At 44.7% G+C, this 22,677-nt stretch overlaps 1 protein-coding gene across 1 annotated transcript in view; it reads left to right on the forward strand.

Moving 5' to 3' along the window:
- PDZD2 (PDZ domain containing 2) overlaps positions 1-22,677 on the forward strand; it is a 237,287-nt gene that overhangs the window by 121,883 nt on the left and 92,727 nt on the right. The window contains exon 2 of the mRNA XM_065873632.1: positions 19,695-20,184. Coding sequence (XP_065729704.1) covers positions 19,695-20,184 — 490 coding nt within the window. The remainder of the gene's footprint in view (positions 1-19,694; positions 20,185-22,677) is intronic.

Consider the following 22,677-nt stretch of genomic DNA (forward strand, 5'->3'; position numbering starts at 1 on the left):
GATCACAGGTTGACTGTGAAAGCAAGGTCCCACCCTCAGGCAAGATGCCGCCCTCACAAACCCGTGACTGGGAGGTTACCCGGAGCTGGCACAGGCGCTTCTGAAGTTCATGCTGTTAAAGGTGGTCAGGGAGTCAGCTTCAAATGCATTGCTGAAAATCAGAAAATAAAATAATTGCTTAAACATTCCTCCCTCTAAGATGGTTTGAGAATCCCAAAGCGGGTGCCGAACAGGAAAATAGTCGGTGTTCTTATGACTCAGGTACCCAATTCATCTCACAGATGACCGGCTCTAGCCACCGTAGTGGTTTTACCCATTGCGTGGTCCTAAATCATTTCCCCTGCTTGGTAATGTCTTTGTTTGCTGTGCTTTGAATGAGTCATGAATGACAAGAAGGATAGGGGATAGGTGACTCAAATTAACAAACCACGTAGCAGTGATGATTCCCCTCAAGATGATCTCCACTGGACCTTTAGGTTACATTCATCTGATCAAAATTCATCCACGACAGCTGTCTCTCGTTTTATCCAATGTAGCTGTTATTTATTGGAGTAAAGAGTATTCACCCCTGCGATGTGTTGTTTGAGAAGTGGCTGCACTTGCAGCTGGAAATCTCTCTCGTGTTGTCATCTAGATACCAAACATGATAATTGGAAAAACAAACCAGAACATTTCATACAATTCAAACGCAAAACTTCTGAATATCCAAGAATTTAAATGGCTGGGTTTTTTTTCTGTTCTTGATGCCATAGGTATCTTTTCTCTGTATTTTAAAATATATCTTTTAAATATTTAAAAATGACGTATATTATTTAAATTTGCATCAGTAATCCTCTTTGTTCTTACGGATTAATCTGAAGGAAATGAAACAGTGCATATCCCTTGTGAAATAGGGAAAGTTGTCTTGATATTTTTAAAGATTGTTTTTAAGTTCTTGGATAGCATATCTAATATGTTTATTTAAAATCACATTGTTATATAACTGTTGACACAAATAATCAGTAAACAATCTATAATAGGAACAGGAAGGTGTTTGATTTGAGCCAAACTGAGGACTATAGCCCGGAAGATGGCCTCTCATACAACTCTGAGGAGCTACTCCAGAGAAGCATGGTTTTCAGCACAGTTTTATATCCTGTCAGAACAAAGAACACCAAACAAGTCAGGGATACATTCTTTCAAAGTAGAAAAAAAAAAAAAAGACCAGCACATACATAGCGAGTCAGTATGGCCTTGGCGCCTGGGAAGGGAGTCTTACCATTGAAGGGGTACCAGCATTGGCATCTCAGGAAAGGGAGGCGTTTAATCTTTATTTTTACATGGACGTTCTTTACTTCCGGTCAATGCACCCTTTCATTTAATAATTAAAGCAGATGTACAGTGTATGTTTGGTAGACCACAGCCACAGGCAGGCTGTGACCATAAAATTCAGGTCAACCCACGTATGAGCTAGAATGGCTTCCGCATACCTCAACATGTGACAATTTCTTTTGTCATACCATGCAAAACATGATAAAAATTACTTTAAGCAGATCTTAGAGGTTTTACAAGATTGCATCTTATTATGAAAGAAGTCCAAGAATCAAAACGTCTTGGCAAAGCTGAAAGGACTGGAGGAGGCTGCATTTGCTCCTAGGACTGCCATAACAAAGCACCACAGACTCCAAGGCTTAAAAACAGCAGGAACTTCTTTTCTCACTGTTGTGAAGCCTAGCAGTTGGAAATCAAGTGGTCAGCGTGGTTGTTCCCTTCTGGGGGCTCTGAGGGAGAGAGTGTCCCTCACCGCTTCCTCAGCTGCCAGTCGTTGTAGGTAACCTCCAGCATTTCTTGGCTTGTAGATGCATCACTCCAATCTCTACCTCCGTCCTCACACTGCCTTCTTCTCTGGGTCTCTCCAGGTTCCTTTCTGACTCTTAGAAGGACACTCTCACTGGATTTGGGGTTCATCCTAAACCAGTATGTTCTTATCTGGAAACTTAACTGATTTCATCGGCAAAACCCTATTTCCAAATAAGGTCACACTCTGAGGCTCTAGATGGACATCATGAATTTGGTGGGGACACCGTTCAACCCAGAGGCTTGCTCTGACTGCATCTCCAGTTTGAGGCAGAACTAGAGTTCACAGTCAGATTCCTGGCCCACGGCCCTAAAGCTGTTCTTAACCTCTCTGCCTGGACCCTCTTCCCTCTACCATCCATCCAGACCCCACGTTTTGGCCTCCTCCCAGCCCAGCTAACTCATGCTGGACCTCAAACCCCTGGTACTTCCTGAGGAAGCTTGCCTGTCCACACCCACCCCCAAAGCAGGCCAGTCTCTTTTAGAAGCTTCTGAAGTAACCTGTGCTTCTGTTGGAAGAGTCTTCATATTGTTAATGTTATTTTTAACTTTATAGGATATAAGTTTATATATTTTTACTGTCTTATATATTAATATTATTTTGTTAAACATTTACTTTCACAGTGAATAAATTTAGTATGTATTATTTATATATTACTGTTTCGTGTTATATAAAATTGTTTCAACAATCCATGAGATTAATTGTATAACTGACACATTAATTTTAAAAATTAATTACAGGTAGACTGTGAAAGCTCTGAGGGCAGGGATCCACTGCCTTATTCACTGCTTTGTTGGCACTGAGCCCGATGCCTGCACTCAGTTTTTGAACCTTATTCTTGCCCTATCATTTCCTTCATTTTCAGAGAAAATCCGTTCCTTGGCACAAGACCAACTCCCTTCTGGGTCTGTTGTTGAGCATCTCACTGGGGCCTCCCCAGTGGGGGTGGGGCTGGGGGAGGAGTTCTGTGTTTTCTCTCTTCAACCTCCACATTGGTCCATGGAGCTGGATTGGGGGTTTTCTGAGGGAGTCTCTGTGTTGCCTTGAAATCCGAGGCAGGGCATTTAAAATACAGCTCCATTAATTCATCCTACCGGGATTTAAGAAAAGAATGAAATCTGAAAACTCACTGTTCTTCCTCTCAGTTGCTTTTTCTTTTTTTCCTTCTATCCCTCACCTCTGCCAGAGGAAGAGTGAGAATTGGGGCATCTAAACTTTAAAAAACAGACATTTTCTTCTTTGTAGACTCTTCGATCTGGAACTCTAGCCGTTGGAAAGAGCCCGTGAGAGGCCTCTTTGGACTTACATAGTTTTTTATATTTTTTGAAGATGTTTCAAATGAAACTGGACCTTGTAAACTTGGTACCTGATCACTTAGAGAACCCTGCTTTTCAGTTCTTTAAGCAACAGCAAAAGCGATGTTTCCCCCAGATCTCCTTTTGTCAAAGTTAACTTTTCTTCAAGTCCTATCTGGAATCACCCCCTTTTGCTCAAAGTGCTGGGGGCGGGTCGCTCTTTTTTTTTTTTTTTTTTTTTTTGCGGTACGCGGGCCTCTCACTGTTGTGGCCTCTCCCGTTGCGGAGCACAGGCTCCAGACGCGCAGGCTCAGCGGCCATGGCTCATGGGCCCAGCTGCTCCGCAGCATGTGGGATCTTCCCGGACCGGGGCACAAACCCGCGTCCCCTGCATCAGCAGGCGGACTCTCAACCACTGCGCCACCAGGGAAGCCCTCGGGTCGCTCTTTTGAGGCCAGGTGGTGCCAATACATAAGCCCTGGGAGAAGGTTGGACGGGGAGGGTATTTAAATAAATCTCACCTTGGGAGATTGGGATTGACATATATACACTAATATGTATGAAATAGCTAACAAATAAGAACCTGCTGTATAAATAAATAAAATTACAAATAAATAAATCTCATCTTGATGCTCTCAGTCCATAACAGCTAATTTTAAAAGACTGCAGTAAGTCTTTTAGGAGGAAATCTTTTTTTTGTGTGTGGTACACGGGCCTCTCACTATTGTGGCCTCTCCCGCTGCGGAGCACAGGCTCCGGATGCGCAGGCTCAGCGGCCATGGCTCACGGGCCCAACCGCTCCGCGGCATGTGGGATCTTCCCGGACCGGGGCACGAACCCGTGTCCCCTGCATCGGCAGGCGGACTCTCAACCACTGCGCCACCAGGGAAGCCTGTAACAGCTAATTTTAAAAGACTTCAGTAAGTCTTTTAGGAGGAAATCTTTGAAGAGAACTCATGATGAAAAGTGTTAACCAGAGCAGAAAAATCCCCTAGTTATGGAGTGTGGCTCTCTTCTCAACAACACTGGGCCTTTCCCAGAGCCCACGTTGAGTCCTTTAAGTATCTGGTGAATTGGGTGCTTCGACCCCTGACCTGGAACCCTTCCTAAAGCTCCCATCTGTGTGAACAATGGGTGCAGTTTGTTCCTCAGTGTGGGGACCTAGAACATTTAAGATGCCCCTTTATCTGTGAGAAATACTTGGGAGTCTAAAGGGAACAGTGCCACAGTGGAAAACTCTCATGTGTTTTTTTTTTTCCCCCAGAGGTTCGAGAAGGTCCTCTGGTCAATGCTTTTGTTTCTCCCCCTTTCCAGATTCTTCCAGATCACACTCTTCCTGGTGTACAATTCAAGAAATAACTTTGTGGAGGGGGGTGTTTATTTTTCCAGGCCAGCCCATGGCTCTGATTTTGTTTTTGGATGTTTTCCGTTTGCTCTAAGTAGGAGGGTTCCAAGTCTAGTGTGTGCCCTCTGCCAGCTCTTTCCTGTTGAGAGCGCTTGGTAACGAAGTGAGTTCCTAGTATTCTAAAACATGCATGTGACTCAAATACCCGCACCCGCTGACACCTCATACAAAAGTGGAGCTGGCTGTTCTCGCTGGAAATGTTTTCCCCTAGAGCTGAAATCGTGTGTCTGCAGAGAGACCCTCTCTCGATATTTAAAAAGACATAATGTTGACTGCCTCATGGCATTGTCATATATTGAAATATTTAATATGAAAACAACTGGGCTTTTGAAACTCTTGCCTCAGAAAAGTGAACGAGGCCCTTTTAAAGGAGGCATCTGAACCAGAAGGGAGATACCTGTGACAGATGTATCGTCCAGATACCTGTGACAGATGGAGGAAAGGTAGGTCAGGAGGGAGTGGGTGCTGGGAGAGGAGGTCTCTCCTCGCACACACGTGCATCTGATTTATTTGTGGCAGTTGCTTGTGTATCCGTGAGCAGCGGCATAGTTTACAAAATATTCAGGGGTCAGCCCATCTCACAGCTTGGTTGGGATGGGCAGCCTCCCAGACTCCACCCTGAGTTTTGGGGCAATTCCAGGACCTCTGGAAATATCCTCAGAGTTCAGGTCAGGCCAGAAAGCTTGCAATTGCTCTGGGAGTTAGGAGCCTGACACCGGCCAGATGGACATGGAAGCAAAACAAGAGGCCACCACTGGTCGGTGTTTTGAAAGACATCTGTCTCTTGTCCCTGGCAGAGGATGTGGCCTGCAACTGGCCATACTCTGTGCCAGTTGTCCCCCTAGCCTGATTTCCCCACACCCACACACACATACCCATCCTTCTCGCTGGGATGACTTAGGTCCAGGAGACCCTCAAGATGCCTCTCGGTCTTGGGTCAACGAGGCTCAGCCTCTGAGGCACGTTTGCACTACTCTTCCAGATCTTTCGTTTGGGAATCCATTTCTGACTCTCTGCCTATCCCTGTGAACTTGATTTTCCCAGGGACTCCTTTTCACCCTGACTTAACTGTGGTTCTCTTTGCCCCATTCCAACCACAGAATCAGCTTTGACCACACCCCTCTGTGCATTCACCTTCTGCGGATTCTGTCCAGGACATGAGCCGCCAACAAGTTTAACTGGTTGACCTATGATCACCTAGCAAATTTCGGAAAGCGTAAGGAACTGACATTTATCGACCTGTACTTCCCGCCTGGTGGGAAACCAGCCGACTTAGTCCATTATCCCATTTAATCTTCCCAACAGCCCCATAGGTAGATGAGACTGAGGGATTCATCTCTGAGGTACAGTGTCCCCCTGCCCAAGGGCCCAAGCAGCAGTGCTGACACCTGAACCAAGTGTGCTCTCGCTCCAAATAGTTGATTTTGGGGTGAATTATGATGAAGGTGTTTAGGGATTAGTGTGAACAGGGCCTCGCTCCGAAAAAGCTCTTTGCTGTTGGTTTTTCCTGTTACCAGCCAACAGATTTAAAGGAAGTCTTTGTGAATGCCAGCCATCCAACTTGACTTCTCAAGAATGCCCTGCTGGCTGCTTCTGTACTCAGATTAGCTGAGTTCTCTCCGTTTCCGACAGGACTTTTTGGCTACTCTTATTTCCCAACATCTCCCTTTGGGAAAATATTTTGTTATTCTCATCCTATCGCCCTCCCTCACATTGGGCTCTCCAGGAAGCAGAGGCTGAGTTAGAGCTAAGAGTGCAGAACGTCTGCTGGGAGAACATCCGTGGAAGGAACAGGGAGGGAGCAGGTATGCCTGGGGTGCTAGTACTGACCGTGCTGCTGTGACAGAGTCAGCCTGACAGGGACCCTGGAGCCAAGCCTGCCCGTTAGAGGGGTCTCCCTGGGTGGAAAGGGTCAGGCCTAGCCTCCCCAACTTGACTACCATTGGCCACGAACTGCCCCAAGAGAGCGTGACCTTGACCTGAAAGCTGAGCCGGACCTTGATGAAGCTCACAGCCGGAGGTCGTGAGCTAACTAACACACTCCTCACCCACTGGACCTTCCTCGAAGTCCTTCCTTGAAGGGACATCTGAGTGGCACTTCAGCCTAGGGATTTGCCTGCCCCTCACTTCTTCTGATTTCTGTCGGCCTGTCATCACCTGACATCACGTTATCTTCCACAGGGATCCACAGGAACAATGATGTGGTGTTAAGACACCTCTTGTTTACAGCCAGAGGTGGACGCAGACTGCCTGCCATCAGGAGGGGCGGTTCCTTGTAGAGAGGGAGGTGTCCGGCGCACAGTCTGCTTGAGAGGCCCTGGTCTGGAGTGGAGGCGCCACGGAGCTGCAGGGAGGGAGGCAAGGTGGCCACGGTTCAGGGCGCCCCCGAGGGGGGAGGCCTACCTTGGAGGGCATAGCTCGTGTTAGCCGTTGTATTGGACCTTGGCTGCACTGGGAGCCCGGGCTGGCTTGTTAGTCCTCTGATTTGGGTAACCTGAGCAAGTGTCGCCTTTGCTTCTCCAAAATTCGCAGGGATTGTCTGCATCCAGCTCATGGCAGAGAGAAGGGCTGGGGTAGTTGGCCTCTTCTACCCACACTGAGAGGCCACCACCCCTCCCAAGTATTCACCTGCCTCTGGGCCGACCTGCAAATACCTCTTATTTTCCCTAAGACCCCTTTCTTATGGGTGTGGGACACATCTTGGGTGTTAACATACCACTGAAGTGGAATCCCTTACAATATTCATGTGGCGAGAGGCTTCTTCGGCAGTTAGAAGTTGCTGCCCTTTTTCTTTCTCTAAACCTGGTCATAACGAACATTAGGATGGGCACACACTAAATCCCAAGGTCATTGCCTGGGTTTGTTTACAATCAGATGGAAATTTGAATCTCAGCTCCACCTATAGCAGCAAGTTAATCTCTCTGAGCCTGTTTTCTCATCTCTCAAAGATGGATCAAGGTGATGTTTGTCTGTAGTTAATACACAGCGTAGAAAGTTAATCAATATTGGTACCCGTTCCCCTTGTCTGTTACAATTCGTATTAGTTTTTGGCACTTCTAACATAAACGCACCATTAAAAGCAAGCTTTGCGTTTTCACGCCAGTGTTTATGCCTGTGCACCCAATAATTTATGGTTTCTTTAATGCTTCACTTGCAGTTATTTTAGAAATCCCAGTAGATAAATACAAAATGCCTGTGCGTTTTCCTCGTCTGCACATAATTAAGAACCAGGGACCACAAATGTCAACAATGTCACAATTACAACTGGTCAACAGACACATGAAGAGTATACTGATTGGAAGCCCAGATTTTAAAATTGTTCTGTCCACATCTATAAGGACTTGGCTTATCTATTTTTCTAGGCCAGAGTTCTATTGATTTGGCTTTCTTATAACTGAAATCCTCCAAACTAAGAAGAGTCTTAGAGGATCATGCAGATGGATGGAAAACAGGGAAAATATCCAACAAATCCAGCTTCTAAGGAAGCTTGGAGAGGAAGGCTGCAAAACTAAGAAAGTCAGTCTACATGAACCTTTGTAAATCACGAGACCTGTTCAGCCCTACCACGCCTGCCAGAGAGCCTTTGAGAAGAAAGAAAAACAGAAAGTCAGATTTTAAAGAATCCACAGTACACTGTAGAGAAGAGATTCAGGAGAAGAAGAGTGCCTGGCATTAGCCAGAACACATTAATGGAGGTAGTCATTTTGCAATTTAAGTATCTTTTCGCTGCTGAAAAACAGTGAAAGAAATTCGAAAAAGAAGCCCATGATTTTGATGGAAGCTGTTTTGACATAAGTGAAACCAGGCTTGGCATGAGGTAGGGGCAGGCTCTGGCCAAGCCAATGGAACGGACCCTGGAAGGATTGAGACAAGCTGGGGAAATTGTTTCAAGATGCAGCTGGATCCACTTGAAAGGGGAGGGAAGTGGAGGGCACGGACATTTCATCAGTGTTTGAATTAGCGTTTGACTAGCGGCATGTGCGTTCAGAGATGCACGGGCCCCCCAGGAGTCTCCCTTCTTTTAGCGCCTCCTCTGGGGAAGGGAAGAGGGTGGTGCCTTTTGAATGGTGCACCGTGAGGGCTTGAGGATTACTGGCTGGTTGTGAACTCAGATGCAGTTGGTTCGTGGGAAGAGGGACAGAAAGGGAGAATGCGTGTTACTAATTCTCATAGCTGCCGGCAGCTTTCACCGTGGAGGGGCAGGAAGATGTGGCAGGGACGGTACGGAACCCAGTCCCTGGGTCATCTTTAACGTGTTTTTCAGGGCTTGGTGATTCTGAGCCTAGAAGATGAATGACCATAACCTTTGAGACGCAAAGTCTGGCTTCAGTTACCCTTGAGCGTTGATGGTAGCCTCTTCCAAGGCAAGGTCAAGGGCAACACCATATGTGGAGAAGCACAGGAATTGCCATAGGAAATGCACCTGGCAGGGCTGGGAGGGGATGGTGGATCTCAGGTAAGGCTCAAGGCATGGGGGGAGTGGGCTGCTTTGGATTTTCTCTTTCTCAGACCTGACCTATCTTCAGCTCTCAGGGGCAAGTCATAGCAGAGACCTCTGTAATGTAAAATAAGTGTCTTTGACTGGCCAGTGAACGGGGCATAGGAAAGACATGGAAGTTTCCTTAGCACCAATCCAGGCAAAAGAAGTACATAAGAGACTTTGGGTCCTGTAGTCCCTGGTAATCTGTCCTGAACGAAAAATAACATGGAGAAAATTTAAAAGGCAATGCAGTTGTAAAACAAAAATGAAAAAACGAAAGGCAGAGTAACATGAATATATTAGCATATGATATACATTATATACTATTACATTTGAATGGTGTTTGGAATCCATGCCTGGTTAGCGTTAATGAGGAAGGATTTCCTTTTAAAGCAGAGCTGGTTTATGATGATATTGGAACAGTGAGGAAAATCTAGGAAGCCAAATGGGAAAGAATGCCTCCATCACTTCAGTGCTGTCACGGGAGGAACTTTGAAGGTAGGAGAGGCTACCAGGGGCTTATAGCGTAAACTGGAAGGAATGGTGGGTATTCCCTGGAATAATGTGAGAGGGAAAGATGGGTGAGATACTGGCAGAGCCATGAGAGCTATCTCCTCGGGATAATTGGGCATGATCTGAAGGAAAATGAGAAAGATATCAAAAGAGCGTATTTGCATGAATCGAGATTTTGTACGATATAAATGGCAGAGAGGATGCAGAAGGAGGTGAAGTCTGGTGACTAAGGATCTCCTAAAAAGGAGTTGCTTTTAAGAAGCAAGACACAAGAGACCATGTATGATTCCATTTATATGAAATGTACAGAAGTGGCAGATCTATAGAAACCGTAAGTGGTGGCTGAACTGGGAATGGCGTTAACTGTAAGAGGGCATGAGGGATCTTACTGGGGTGGTGAAAATGTTCTAAAACTGATTTATGGTGGTGGTTGCACAGCTTGGTACATTTCCTAGAAATCATTGAATTGTACACTTGAATGGATGAATTATATCAGATGTAAAATATGCCTCAATACAGTCATTTTACCAAAAAGAGCTTTTTTTTATTTTTTTAAATAGAAGGGATCTTTTCATTGACCAGTCATTTTTTTGTGGTGCTTCACATGTGCCAGTGATTGTGCCTAGACTGTGAGGGTACAAAAGTGAAGATCTTTACAAAGGCGTAAGTAGGCAATTTTCAGAGAAGGCAGAGAAATACTAAGAATTTTGACCTCATTAATCATTACTGACTTGCAAATTAGGACAGGAGGTGGCTCTTGACTATCAGACTGGCAGAGATTAAAAAGAGTGACAAGTGGTTCTCTAAGACACTTCTGGTGGGATTCTAAATTGTCATACCCCTTGCTAGAGGAAAGCTTGGAAGTGCATACAAAACATTTGACTGTGCTTTTGACCCAGCAAGAACTTTGGACCCAGAAAGTCCACCTAAAGGAATTTATCTTCAGGAGGCTTTAAATATCATCGACACTCTGACACCTCCCAATTTTTTATCTCCAAACCAGCCCTCTGCTCCAACATCCAGATTCAGATGTCTGGCTGCCCACACTACCGCCACACGAGCATCTCAAACTCAGCTCATCCGGAACGTAACTCCAGAATCGATCTGGGCATAAGAATAGGTCAGGTAGCCCCACCGCACAGAAGGCTACTCTACCAGCCTCAGGTGATGGCAACTCCATCCTTCTGGTTGCTCAGGCCAAACACTCAGACACCACCTTCCTCTCACACCCTGTATCAGATCGAAACGCAAAGCCTGCTGACTCTGCCTCCAAAACTGATCACGATTTTGGCCACTTCTAACCCTCTCTACTGCTACTCTGCACTGAGCCAGCTTCTCAGTCACTGGAATTTCTGAAGATGATCGAATATCTGGTCTCCCTCTACCCTTGCTCTGCCAATAGTCTATTCTCAACACAGGAATGAAGGGATCGTTTTAAAACATCACATGACTCCACATCGTGACTACATATCACATGACTCCTGTGCTCAGGGGAGTTACCGCTCCCCATTTTGCACAAGTCTTTACAACAGTCTTGCATAACCTGGCCCCTGGTATCTCTCCTACCTCACCGCCCCTCCCCATTCCTCTCCTCCTCGCTGCTCCGCACACACCGGGCACATTTCCAATTTACCACTTTCGCACTGGCTCTTGCCTCTGTCTGGAACGTCTTCTCCCAGGCAGCTGCATGGCCAACTCTTTCATCTGCTTCAAGTCTTTGCTGAACGTACTTAAAATTTCAATCTGACTCTTCCAGCTCCTGGCATACTCAATCCTCTTTATCCTATTCAATATTTTCCATTTTCCATAGCACGTCTCACCTTCTAATATGCTATTTATTTGGACGCTTTTTTTCTTTTTTTTTTTTTTTTGCGGTACGTGGGCCTCTCACTCTTGCGGCCTCTCCCGTTGCGGAGCACAGGCTCCAGACGCGCAGGCTCAGCGGCCATGGCTCACGGGCCCAGCCGCTCCGTGGCATGTGGGATCTTCCCAGACTGGGGCACGAACCCGTGTCCCCTGCATCGGCAGGTGGACTTTCCACCACTGCTTCACCAGGGAAGCCCTTGGATGCTTATTTTAATAGGTCTGTTGTTTAATTGTCTGTCTGCCCCTGCTGAACTGTGAGCTCCCCAAAGACGGGCATCAGTGGTTCACTGCTGTACCCCCAAATGCCTAAAACAGTGCCTGGTGTATAGTAGATATTCAATAGCTATTTGTCGAATGAGTGAATGAATGAATGAATTTCTAATGAGCAAGTAGTAATTCTATAAAAAAATAGCATTATGTCATGAGTGAAAAGGAAGTGAAAGGAGTTCCTATGTACAGCGTCTGAGCTTGTCAGTTCCCTCATGAGGTGAAATTGATTCATTTATGTACAGCAAAGTCTGACTTTACCTGCATGGCCTCTGCCCCCAGGGAAAATGTGACCAACATCATCAGCGTGAGTCAGCGAAGCTGTGTGGCTGAAGTTCTAATTGGATTCTGCATAGACTGTATAGACAGGTTGATCTCATAGAGTCACGAGAAACCCTGATTCACTCACAGTAATTGAATAAAGAAACGCAATCATTTGCGAATAGAAGCCTAGATGTTGTCTTTTGTGGGGCAGTATCTCTGCAGTATGTTTTATAAGGTCGGTTCTTGTTGATCAGGCATTTCCTTCTTAATTCAGCTTCTGAACTCCTGTTTCCCACATGCCTATGGGTGCTTTTCAGAAAGCTTTTATTGATTCATGAAGACATGAGGTACAAGAAAACCTTGGAGAAAAACTGAAACTTCATGTAAACTTATTGCAACATGATAGCAAGGGCTACGCTTCTAGTTCCTTCCTGTTAAAGCTGTATTGGAGTTGAAAATGTGGAATGTGTCCTGGTGTGTAGAGATACTTTGCTGTGAGGGTAGTGAATATAAATTAATCTTGTTAGTCTGAGAGGGGAATTTTTAAGAGACATCTGAAAATCAGTGATACCTTGTTGCATGGAAATCAAAATAATTTTTTCAGTGATCAGATGATTTAGCTGCTTTTTATCGAGTATTTTTCTGCAGTGTCCCCCCCTACCTGTACCCCTTTACATCCAGAAGCTCTTCATAGCAAACAAAAAAGAGAACCAGCTCTTGCTCCAGCACAGAATGGATATTGCAGCCAGTGGTTGCAGGAGATGCAATCTAAGCAGGGTAAGGGCAGAACCGTGTATACTTAATGCTGATGGACACAAACGTAGCTGCTGCCTTCGAGGCTGACACACTGAATTTCATCAGCATTTGTGGAATCAGAGGCTAGAGCACCCACTCTCTTTATGACTCCTCTTGGTATAATTCCACCTCCGTTTGATTCTGCCTGAAAGATTTAATTTCAGTATTGTTTTGATGTAAGGTATGTACTGATTTTTATTTCTTAGTCACTGGTGTGAAGGATAATATGTCACTGAGCTCCTTTGATAAGTTTGATGTTGGAGAACAAGATCAATTATAAACTGAGTTGGTCGGTGTATTTTTCTGCTACATGTCAAGAACTATGATTTTACCCAACTAGTAAGCTAACGAGTTAGCCTGCCACAGTTTCATGGATGCCAGCAGAAGATAGAAGATTCTTGGATCAGGGATGAAAGACAGTTTATTATTCATAGAAGTAGCAGTAGCCGGAGGATCAGCATATTTGCACCTCTTCCCCACATCCCAATTCCCCTAAGGCAATGTGGACCTCCGTCCTGGTGTATAGATGGGTACGATTTAAATTTCACCACTACGTCTGTGGAGGTTACAGGTTTCGGTAGCTCATCTGGTTTGGGTTCGAATGGCTCACATTGTATCATAGTTCGGACAAAAAATTTTTTTTCAGATATTCACCCTGATTCTTCACTCTCAACCTGTGTATCTCAATCCAAATTTTATGATAAAAAGGTAATAAATACACATGTTATAATAAAGAGAACATATTCATTTATTCATGGACTCCAGATAAGAGAGAGGAGGGGAGAGTCGCTGAACCCAGGCATTTGTGGTGAATAGAGGAGGTGAGAAGTAGTAAAAATTGGCTTCCTCAGTTACCTCCCCTACCCAGCAGTTGGAGTACAGTGTTCTAGTTACGTCTACGCTAGGCCTAGACGCTGATCTATTTTCCAATCCTCATTGGTGCCTGAGTCCCATCTTCCTGCACCTGCTCAGAGCTAACTTTCCCCTCTGTGAACTAGCGAGGAAGGAGACTGGGTTCTCTCCAGAAGGGGCCTTAGGAGCGCACCAAGGGTATCAGTCACTCTTACCACCATGATATTCAGCACCCAAATTCTGCCTTCAGGGTCCCCCAAAGAAAGCTTGGCTTTTTCTAGGGAGGGTCATAGAATCTCGGAGAAGCGTGCCCCAAATTCAAGGTAGCTGGTAGGCAACACCCGAGAGAAACTACCCTTGGGGAACCTAGTTCCTAAATGACTCAGGGAAATGATGTTTATCATCTTCCCATCCCCTCCTGGAGAGCTGTCCAAACTTGCCTCCCTCTGTTTCCCAGCAGAGACTTCACTGGGGAATTAATCTATATATTTAACACTTCCTCTCAGCCTATTGTTCTCTGGGAACCTACAGATTTATAACCTCAGATGGTCCTCTGGATTAATTAGGCTTAGCAGGTTTTCAAAGGACCACCGAACAGCTTTTCAGCCTCCCATTACTTCTTAGGCGAGAGGAAATCATAGGCAAGAACAATCGATCTCCGTTTGTCCTACGTGTTAGACAGGGTGGCTATTAGCAGCTAGTCTCGCTCTAGAAAACTCAGACCCTATAAAATAACTTGTCTATGAACATCTTCTTGCAGTCAGTGTTTAGTCTCCTGCTGTCTGTACTGGGGACCTGACATACTCAGATGAAGTAAGAATAGCTGCTTTGGTGAAAAGTTCCAGAATTCTTTTGTGGGTTCTCTGAGTTATACAAGCCCCTGTAGTATAGGCCAGGGTCCAGCAATGGCAATCCAGTTCCTCTCAGTTACACGCACATGTGTGCCCACGGTTCTGCCTGGTGGCACCCCTCTGTGGGTTCACACCATGCGCCAGGCGCCAGCGATCGAAGGCTGGAGCCCCAAGATGATTTCTAGAGGCACCTGGAGATCGCCCCTTCCAAGGGCTTTGGCAAAACAGTCCCGAATATCAAAATTGTACACCTCCCTCTAGCCCTCTTTTGATAGAATCAGACTGTGAGTAAATAATGGGTGTCTTTGGCCTTCCAGCATGTCTCCTGTCTTTGCCTCTCTCTTATCTCCTGCCCAGACTCCAGGCAGCTCTATCCCCTCAGGTCCTCCAAACATCCAATCTCACCTTCCGTCCCCTTACCAGGCTCCCACCCCTGCAGAACCCAGACTCCAGAATTATGACAGCATCAAGAAACAGAGAAGGTACTTAAACTTTCCTTTGGATAAAGCACTTTTTTTTTTTGGGGGGCGGGGGGGGGCTCTCACTGTTGTGGCCTCTCCCGTTGCAGAGCACAGGCTCCAGACATGCAGGCTCAGCGGCCATGGCTCACGGGCCTAGCCGCTCCACGGCATGTGGGATCTTCCCGGACCGGGGCACGAACCCGTGTCCCCTGCATCGGCAGGCGGACTCTCAACCACTGCGCCACCAGGGAAGCCCGGATAAAGCACTTTTTGAGGGAAAGGAGGAGGAAGGGATCTAGTCAGACACAATGCTTGCAAACGCCGAGTGAAATGAAGAACCACAACACATTCCAGAGGGAGCGTTCTAGGCTAGAGCTCAGACCCTCATTTCTGGCCTTTCCTTGTTTATCTTAAGGCCAGCCTGGGATGGCCAAAATCAAATAAATTTTAATTGCATTGAGTGAATAATTTTACATGCCAGAGGACAGTTTCAAATTTTGGGAAGAAACCAAAAAAATAATCATATGGTAGAGAAGCTTCTGAAAAGCTAATTCTACCTGTTGTTAATGAAGAGGAGACCTTCTATTTTTCTAAGTCACGTGATTGTATTTCGTTTCTGGTTTTTCTGATGTTGACTTTGAAGTTTAAAGATCCTAATGGTGGGTAAGAATCCTACTGAACAGAAAAGAGGATTTGGAGGTAGGAATGAGTCTGGCAGGTCCCGGAAAAGTTAGGCAAGTCATTTAAATACAGATGGAGAGGGGTGTGGCAGCCTTACATTTAAGGTGATTCAAAGAATCGTAAGAAAATTACCTGCTGCCTAATAGTCTCTTTTTCACTAACTTGCTACAGTGTCCGTAATTCGTTCATTACACTTTGCCTTCAGGGTGACCTTAGAAAATGCAGTGTCCAGGAAGGAATACAGTAACCTGTCATACAGTTCCCTGAAGGCGTCAGGATCTTATTTATGGCTAGGAAGCCAGGGAAGGACAGGGAGACCGTGCAAAACTAGAGATCAACTCCTCTTGCTTTGTAATTTTGCTGAGTGTGGATCCTGAAGGAATAAAAGACTGTCAGTCATGGAACCTTCCAAGGTTCTTGGAATGCCCGTGAGAGTAGAGATGGGAAAGATATTCAAGATCTTGTACTCCGAATCAATGGACCAGCCTTTTTGGTACTGAAAAGAAGGTCCCTGTGGACAAACCAAATCAAGTTGTCCAGAGTTTTAGTACAAAAAGTAGAGTCCCAAAAGCAGTTTTAGAGGAATTGCCTCTCCAGGTGAAATCTCTTCCAGGTTGATGGTTAACGTCTTGGAGGCCTAGGATGACTTGGACATAAAAGGACTGCTTCTGTTTTTCCAGGTTTTTGTTTTATCCTTGTCACTGGGATGGCTTGATCCTCCTATCCCTGGAAGTCAAAAGCAACTTAGAGATGATCCATTTACAACCTTCACTGTGCAGATGAGGAAACTGAAGCACAGGGATGGTAATGATTTAAGAAGCAGAATTGTACAGAGGACGTGCATGGTTGGGAAGCCGATAGACCTGGGTCTACCAGTGGCAGCTATGCGAACTTGGGCAATTTAGTTAATATTTCTGAGCCTCAATTGCTTCTTTTGTCAAGAGAGTTCTTAAGGAGCATCTACTCAAAGAATAAATTCAAAACTTGGCCAATATTATTACATTTGCTGGGGGTTTTTTGGTTTTTTTTTTTTTTGCAGTACGCGGGCCTCTCACTGTTGTGGCCTCTCCCGTTGCGGAGCACAGGCTCCGGACGCGCAGGCTCAGCGGCCATGGCTCACGGGCCCAGCCGCTCCGCGGCATGTGGGATCTTCCTGGACCGGGGCACGAACCCGCATCCTCTGCATCGGCAGGCGGACTCTCAACCACCGCGCCACCAGGGAAGCCCTGTTATTTTTTTTTAATTGAGAAATAATTCACATAACATCACATTCATCATTTTAAAGTGTACAATTTAGTGGGTATATTCATATATCCACCATGTTGTGCAACCATCACCACTGTCTAATTCTAGAACATTTCCATCACCCCCCGCAAAAAACCTGTACCTATTAGCGGTCAGTCTCAATTCTCCTCTCTCTCCCATCCCCCCAGCTCCTGGCACTAATCTACTTTCTATCTCAATGAATCTGCCTATTCGGGACACGTCCAATAATGGAATGGTATGTGGCCTTCTGTGGCCTGGCATCTTTCAGTTAGCATAATGCTTCAAGCTTCAACCATGTTGTAGCATGAACTTCAGTCCTTTTTATTGCCAAATAGTATTCCATTATATGGATATACTGTATTTTGTCTATCGATTCATCAGTCAATGGAAATTTGGTGTAATTAGCATTGTTTTACGTGGTTGGGCCAAAGCTATAACAAAAACTTGGGTGTCTAACTCTCAACCCGGTCCTGTTTTTACTACCCCATCCTGCTTTTCATAACATCTGAGCATATGTATTGGATTAATAGTAGTGGTTGTTCAGAGGAAACCCTTACAACCTGGCTAATTACTCTTGTGATTTTATATCTTTAAAAGATTTTATCCAGTATGGAAAAAAATACACAATTCAAAAAGTAAAATCGAAACATTGTAGAAAAATGGTGCAGAGAACCAGGATTAATTTTCAATTTCTAGATTCCAGTCTAGAAAGGTCTTCATGCCTCTTCATCTCACTGTAGTTCACAGAACAGCCTGAAGCCTGTACAGTATCTTTTATCTACCTGGTTTTTATGTGTAAGTTCATTACCATGGCTTATAGCCCAGGATCAAAGAAAGTTTTTACTAGCTTTGGTTGATGTTTGAGGACTCTTCTCTCTTGTTCACTTTACTCCAAGGCAAAAATTCAGAATTGTTCTCTTCTTCTGTTAGACAGTCACTGTCATTGCATTACCCTGACCATGAGGTAGGGGGAATATATGCCCTTGGCTCAGAACTTAGTACATTTCAGACACGACTGGTCATCTCTCCTTATGACCTGGCCCCCTTCCCACATACTGACTGCCCCAGCTCTCAAGTCTGGTTTGGTATACTGGGAAAAGTTCTGTTTTCCACATTGCATTGAAGATGTAGGCAACATAGCCCCAGGCCTTCTCTTTGTGGGGCTTGAAGCTGGGAAGCAGGTCTGACTCCTTAAGGATTTGGTGGTTGACATTCTTTGCTTGGGAACCAGTGACGTGTAGTATGTGGCAAGATCCCAGTGGTGAGGGCATCCCCTGGGTTCATCTGGGGTTTCTGCTTCCTTATCTTGGGTGGCACTGGTGGGAGATCCAGCCCAGCCTGGCTTCCTGACTTTGAGACAAGTGTTTTCTTTGCTGAAACTTTAATGATCTGGTCCTGGATGCCGCTAATTACTCATCTCGTTTGAGGTTCTATTGTTATTCTTTAAGATCTGGGGGAGTCATTGTATGTCAGGCTTCACGTGCATTATCTCGTTTGTATGATTTTCTGCTTCTAAGTGTTTGGCAGTCCTCAGATACATGTGAAAACGACTGAGCCTGGCCCTCGTCTTCCTCAGGCTAAACATCCCTCCTTCCTCCCACTATTCCTGGTTGCCACAGTTTCCGGCAGTTGTCTTCCTCCTGGCTGCCCTATGTCTGTGTTTTCCACTTTGTCAGCGTTCCTCTTCATGTGATGCCCAGACTGGAGATGACACTTCACGTGTGCTATGAGCAACCAAACTAGAACCATCACCGAGAAATGAACCTGATCCTCATTTCATACTGCACACACTTGCACTTCTTTACTGGCTGCATCTTAATACCAGCCAACGCCTTCTACCCGCCCCCAACTCAGGATCTTTTTTTGCCTTTAACTGCTGTGAGGCAAAGGTTCCTCTCGTGCAGTTGATTTTTCTCTTCCACTTTGGGTCTTTCCAATCTGTGGCTTTTTTTTTTGAAGTGTAGTTGATCTACAATGTTGTGTTAATTTCTGCTGTAAGTTTCTGCTGTACAGCAAAGTGATTCAGTTATTCATATATATACATTCTTTTTCATATTCTTTTCCATTATGGTTTATCACAGGATATTGAATATAGTTCCCTGTGCTATACAGTAGGACCTTGTTTTTTCTCTATTCTATATATAATAGTTTGCATCATGCAGTTAATATTTTTTTTTTTTTTTTTTTTTTTTTTTGCGTTACGCCGGCCTCTCACTGCTGTGGCCTCTCCCGTTGCGGAGCGCAGGCTCAGCGGCCATGGCTCACAGGCCCAGCCGCTCCGCGGCATGTGGGATCTTCCCGGACCGGGGCACGAACCCGTATCCCCTGCATCGGCAGGCGGACTCTCAACCACTGCGCCACCAGGGAAGCCTGCAGTTCATTTTTTGATCCTGTGAGCAGAACTGTACATTTCCCCAATCTATTTTATCCATTTCCCCCTGGGGACTCGCAGGGCTATCCCATCAGAACGTTATGAATGGGGAGCTGGCATCATTCTGATGTAACAAGTTGTTGAGTGAATGGAAAATAATTTTTTTTAATGGTATGTTCGGATTGGCTCTGTTAATAGAAAAATCCCTCTCTGACTACCTTCGTAGGGTACTCTCATGAGTCGTTTCCAGTTCATGGTGGTTTTTTGGTTTGTTTGGGGGTTATTTTTAGCATCAACAATTAAATAGATTAAAAGAGTGAGTGAAGTGCACAGCCTCTTTAAGGAGCTTAGTGCCTCAATCACTTGGCCGGGACTTTAGTCACACGGGTCCTGTGTGGGCCATCAGGTGCGTCAACCCGCTGCATTGTTCTTGGAGGATGTCTGGAGGGTTTTAACCAGCCCCTCTCTGACCCCCCTGTGTCCGTTGCAGTTACCTGGCTGAGCAGTGCTGGAATGGCGGCTTCATCTACCTGATCATGCTGCGCCGCTTCAAGCACCAAGTCCATTCTCCTTATAACGGCAACAGTAGCAACAGCTCCGAACCAGGAGAGACGCCTACCTTGGAGCTGGGGGACCGAACGGTGAAAAAGGGGAAAAGAGCAAGAAAGTTTGCGGTCATTGCCAGGCCTTCTACCCACAAAGCCACTGAAGACTCCAAGAGCAGCGCTGGCTGTGAGTTGGACAGTGACCCTGTGTCTGAACTAGACAATGGCCTGGACCCTGAACTGGGAAACGGTCATGTTTTTGAGCTAGAAAATGGCCCAGATTCGCTCAAGGAGGTGGCTGGATCCCATCTAGAGAGGTCGGAATTAGACAAAGGGATCGCAAAGGCGGACGCCCCTCTGCCCACAAGCAATGACAGACGCCGCTTCTCAAAATCTGGGAAGACAGACTTCCAATCCAGCGACTGCCTGGCACGGGTAAGGTTTGCTTTGGTGGTAGAACCTGAATTTTCAATGAAATGTTATTTGCAGTTGCATTTAAGGTTTGGAAAATACATCTAAGATGACCTTGCATTTAGAAACTGAAAGATTTATTAAGATAAATGATCATAGGACATGACAATAACAACAAAAAAACCAAGTCATTTTATCACACTTAAATAAAGAGCTAGTCGAGTGATCCTAAGTGGAAAATTCAAGCCTTCTGTGGTATAATTTGAGTCATATGAGGCCCAGATAAAGTACTTGAACTGCATCATTATTTATCACTGCTGTCACCAGTGGAATTGCCACTGCAAGGCCAAGAATTCCTGGTGACCACTGATAGCATAAATATCCAAGCCTTGGTATTACACAGGAAGGATGTCCAACCTGCAGGGAAGCATCTGCTTTTATTTTTAACATTTCAAAACCAGTGACATTTTCATGGGATAGTATTATTATATTGCTGAATTCCAGTGAAGTTTGGAAACTTCACAGAAATCTCTGATAATATGATATCCAGCTGTGATGGTCAGAGCTGCCCTCACCTAAAGGCAAAGCAGATGTGGTCTAGTTCTGAATGGTGATAGACACGCTTCTAGCCTCATATCGTCTCCCCCATTATAACCAACACTCTCTTGTTAAGTTACATTTCTTTAGGGTCAGCGTGCTTGTTCCAAGAATCCTCCTGGCCAGGTATTCCTCTGGGTTCCTAACAAAGCAGTAACTAGCTAGATGGTTCCTGATTGGTTTCTTTTCTGACTCAGGAGAGGCCCTCTAGGGATGAAAGAGGAAGCTGGAAGGATGGAAAATGGGCACAGAGGAAGTATCGAGTTCAGCTTTGCAGCCTGGGAAATGGTGCCCTAGGAGTGAATGTAATTTCTAGTAAGGCTATTTCATGCATATTTCTGCAACTGTAGCCAATCTGTATAATGGGTTGAGAAGAATCAAAATAATCCTTCTCTTAAGGGACCATGTTCCTTCATTTGAGGAGCTGGGTGATCATCTTAAAGCCTTACACAGAGAAGGTATATTTGTAGATGGAATTTACAAACAAATGAGAAGAAAAAAATTAATGTTTCTATTAATGGTTTTCTACCAGTTTTATGCCCCTCCCCCCCAAAAGGATTAAGGGCAATAAAAATATTATAATGTGTATAATATTATCAGTGAATACTATATGTTGATGTGATTGTTTTTCTCCTGATGGTTGTGAATATGCAGAAAGCTTAAGGTGAAAATAACAAATGGGTAGTACTGGTTCATTTTGAAGTGTTAAGGTACCGAAGTTTAGGGTGGAATCTCACGCATTCAGTCCAAAGAATAGGTTTTCACCTGGCCTAGGACACAGTGGGAATTATTTGGAATGATTTTAAAAGAAAAAAATGCCACACCAGACTTGTAAGAGAATACCATCCTCTATTCATCCTGATGGAAGGCAATAACAAAAACTTGAATTTCCGGATTAGACTATCTTAGGACTGCACATACCAGAGTTCCTTTGCCTGGTTTTTGTACTCAAGGTCAAATGTCCAAGAAGATACAAATGAAGGGTGAAAAAAACCAAACAATGATCTATTACCTTGGGGATTTTTTTTTTTTTTTTTTGAAACCCCAAGCCTATAGCAAGGAGAGACTTGCCATCTGGAATTCTTCATAACTGTTCTAAATCTATAGACTGACGACTGACCCTGGATTGTAATTTTGGTCTTAGAAAGTCAGAATGGGCCACACACCTTCTCAGGCATGAATATTTCAGTACCCTCTTCAACCCCAGAAATGGCCTCATTAGATGTATTTACCTGGGATCGATAGGGTTGGCAAGAAATAGACCTTCATAGCTTTCCTCCACACCCTGGCGTCACCCAAACTGGGACCAAGAGAGCTAACAGAAGTCTGCTTAGGTTCTTGGTATGAATAGATTTATATTTTTACTCCAGGACGAGCCCAAGGTCATGCTAAAATGGAATTTCCAGAAAAACAAAAATTAGCTATTTACCTCTTAAGCCTTGGGGTAAAATTCCATTCCATTTGAATAATGGGAGATTAGACATGTCAGCGTTGTTCCGTTTCTGCTTTCTTAATGATTTAATATATCTACAAAGACTTAATAAATTACAGACAAGGCTTATAATCATTCAGACCATTTTTATTTGTCAGGTACTTCTTTTTCATAGACTGTTATTTCTTACAGGAAAATAAATCCTCAGACTTTTTTTCTATATTCTGTTCTGCCTTAACGGACCTATAGAAACATATTTCCTTTTAACAAATATCTCCTTTTAAAAAAATGGCTTGTTTCTGTAAAGTATTGACACATAATGATACACATGCGAACAGATTAATTTTTTAAAAAGTTGGGCCCATCTTCTAAAGCACAAGAATCTCCTAGGACATAGATAAGCCATTTTAGAAATGAGTTCAAAATTCCTTACTCTCTGTTTAGTAAAGATCATTACTCATCCAAGGCAACATATACATAATGTGTAT

Source organism: Phocoena phocoena, chromosome 3 (genome assembly GCF_963924675.1).
Source record: "Phocoena phocoena chromosome 3, mPhoPho1.1, whole genome shotgun sequence".
NCBI lineage: Eukaryota > Metazoa > Chordata > Mammalia > Artiodactyla > Phocoenidae > Phocoena > Phocoena phocoena.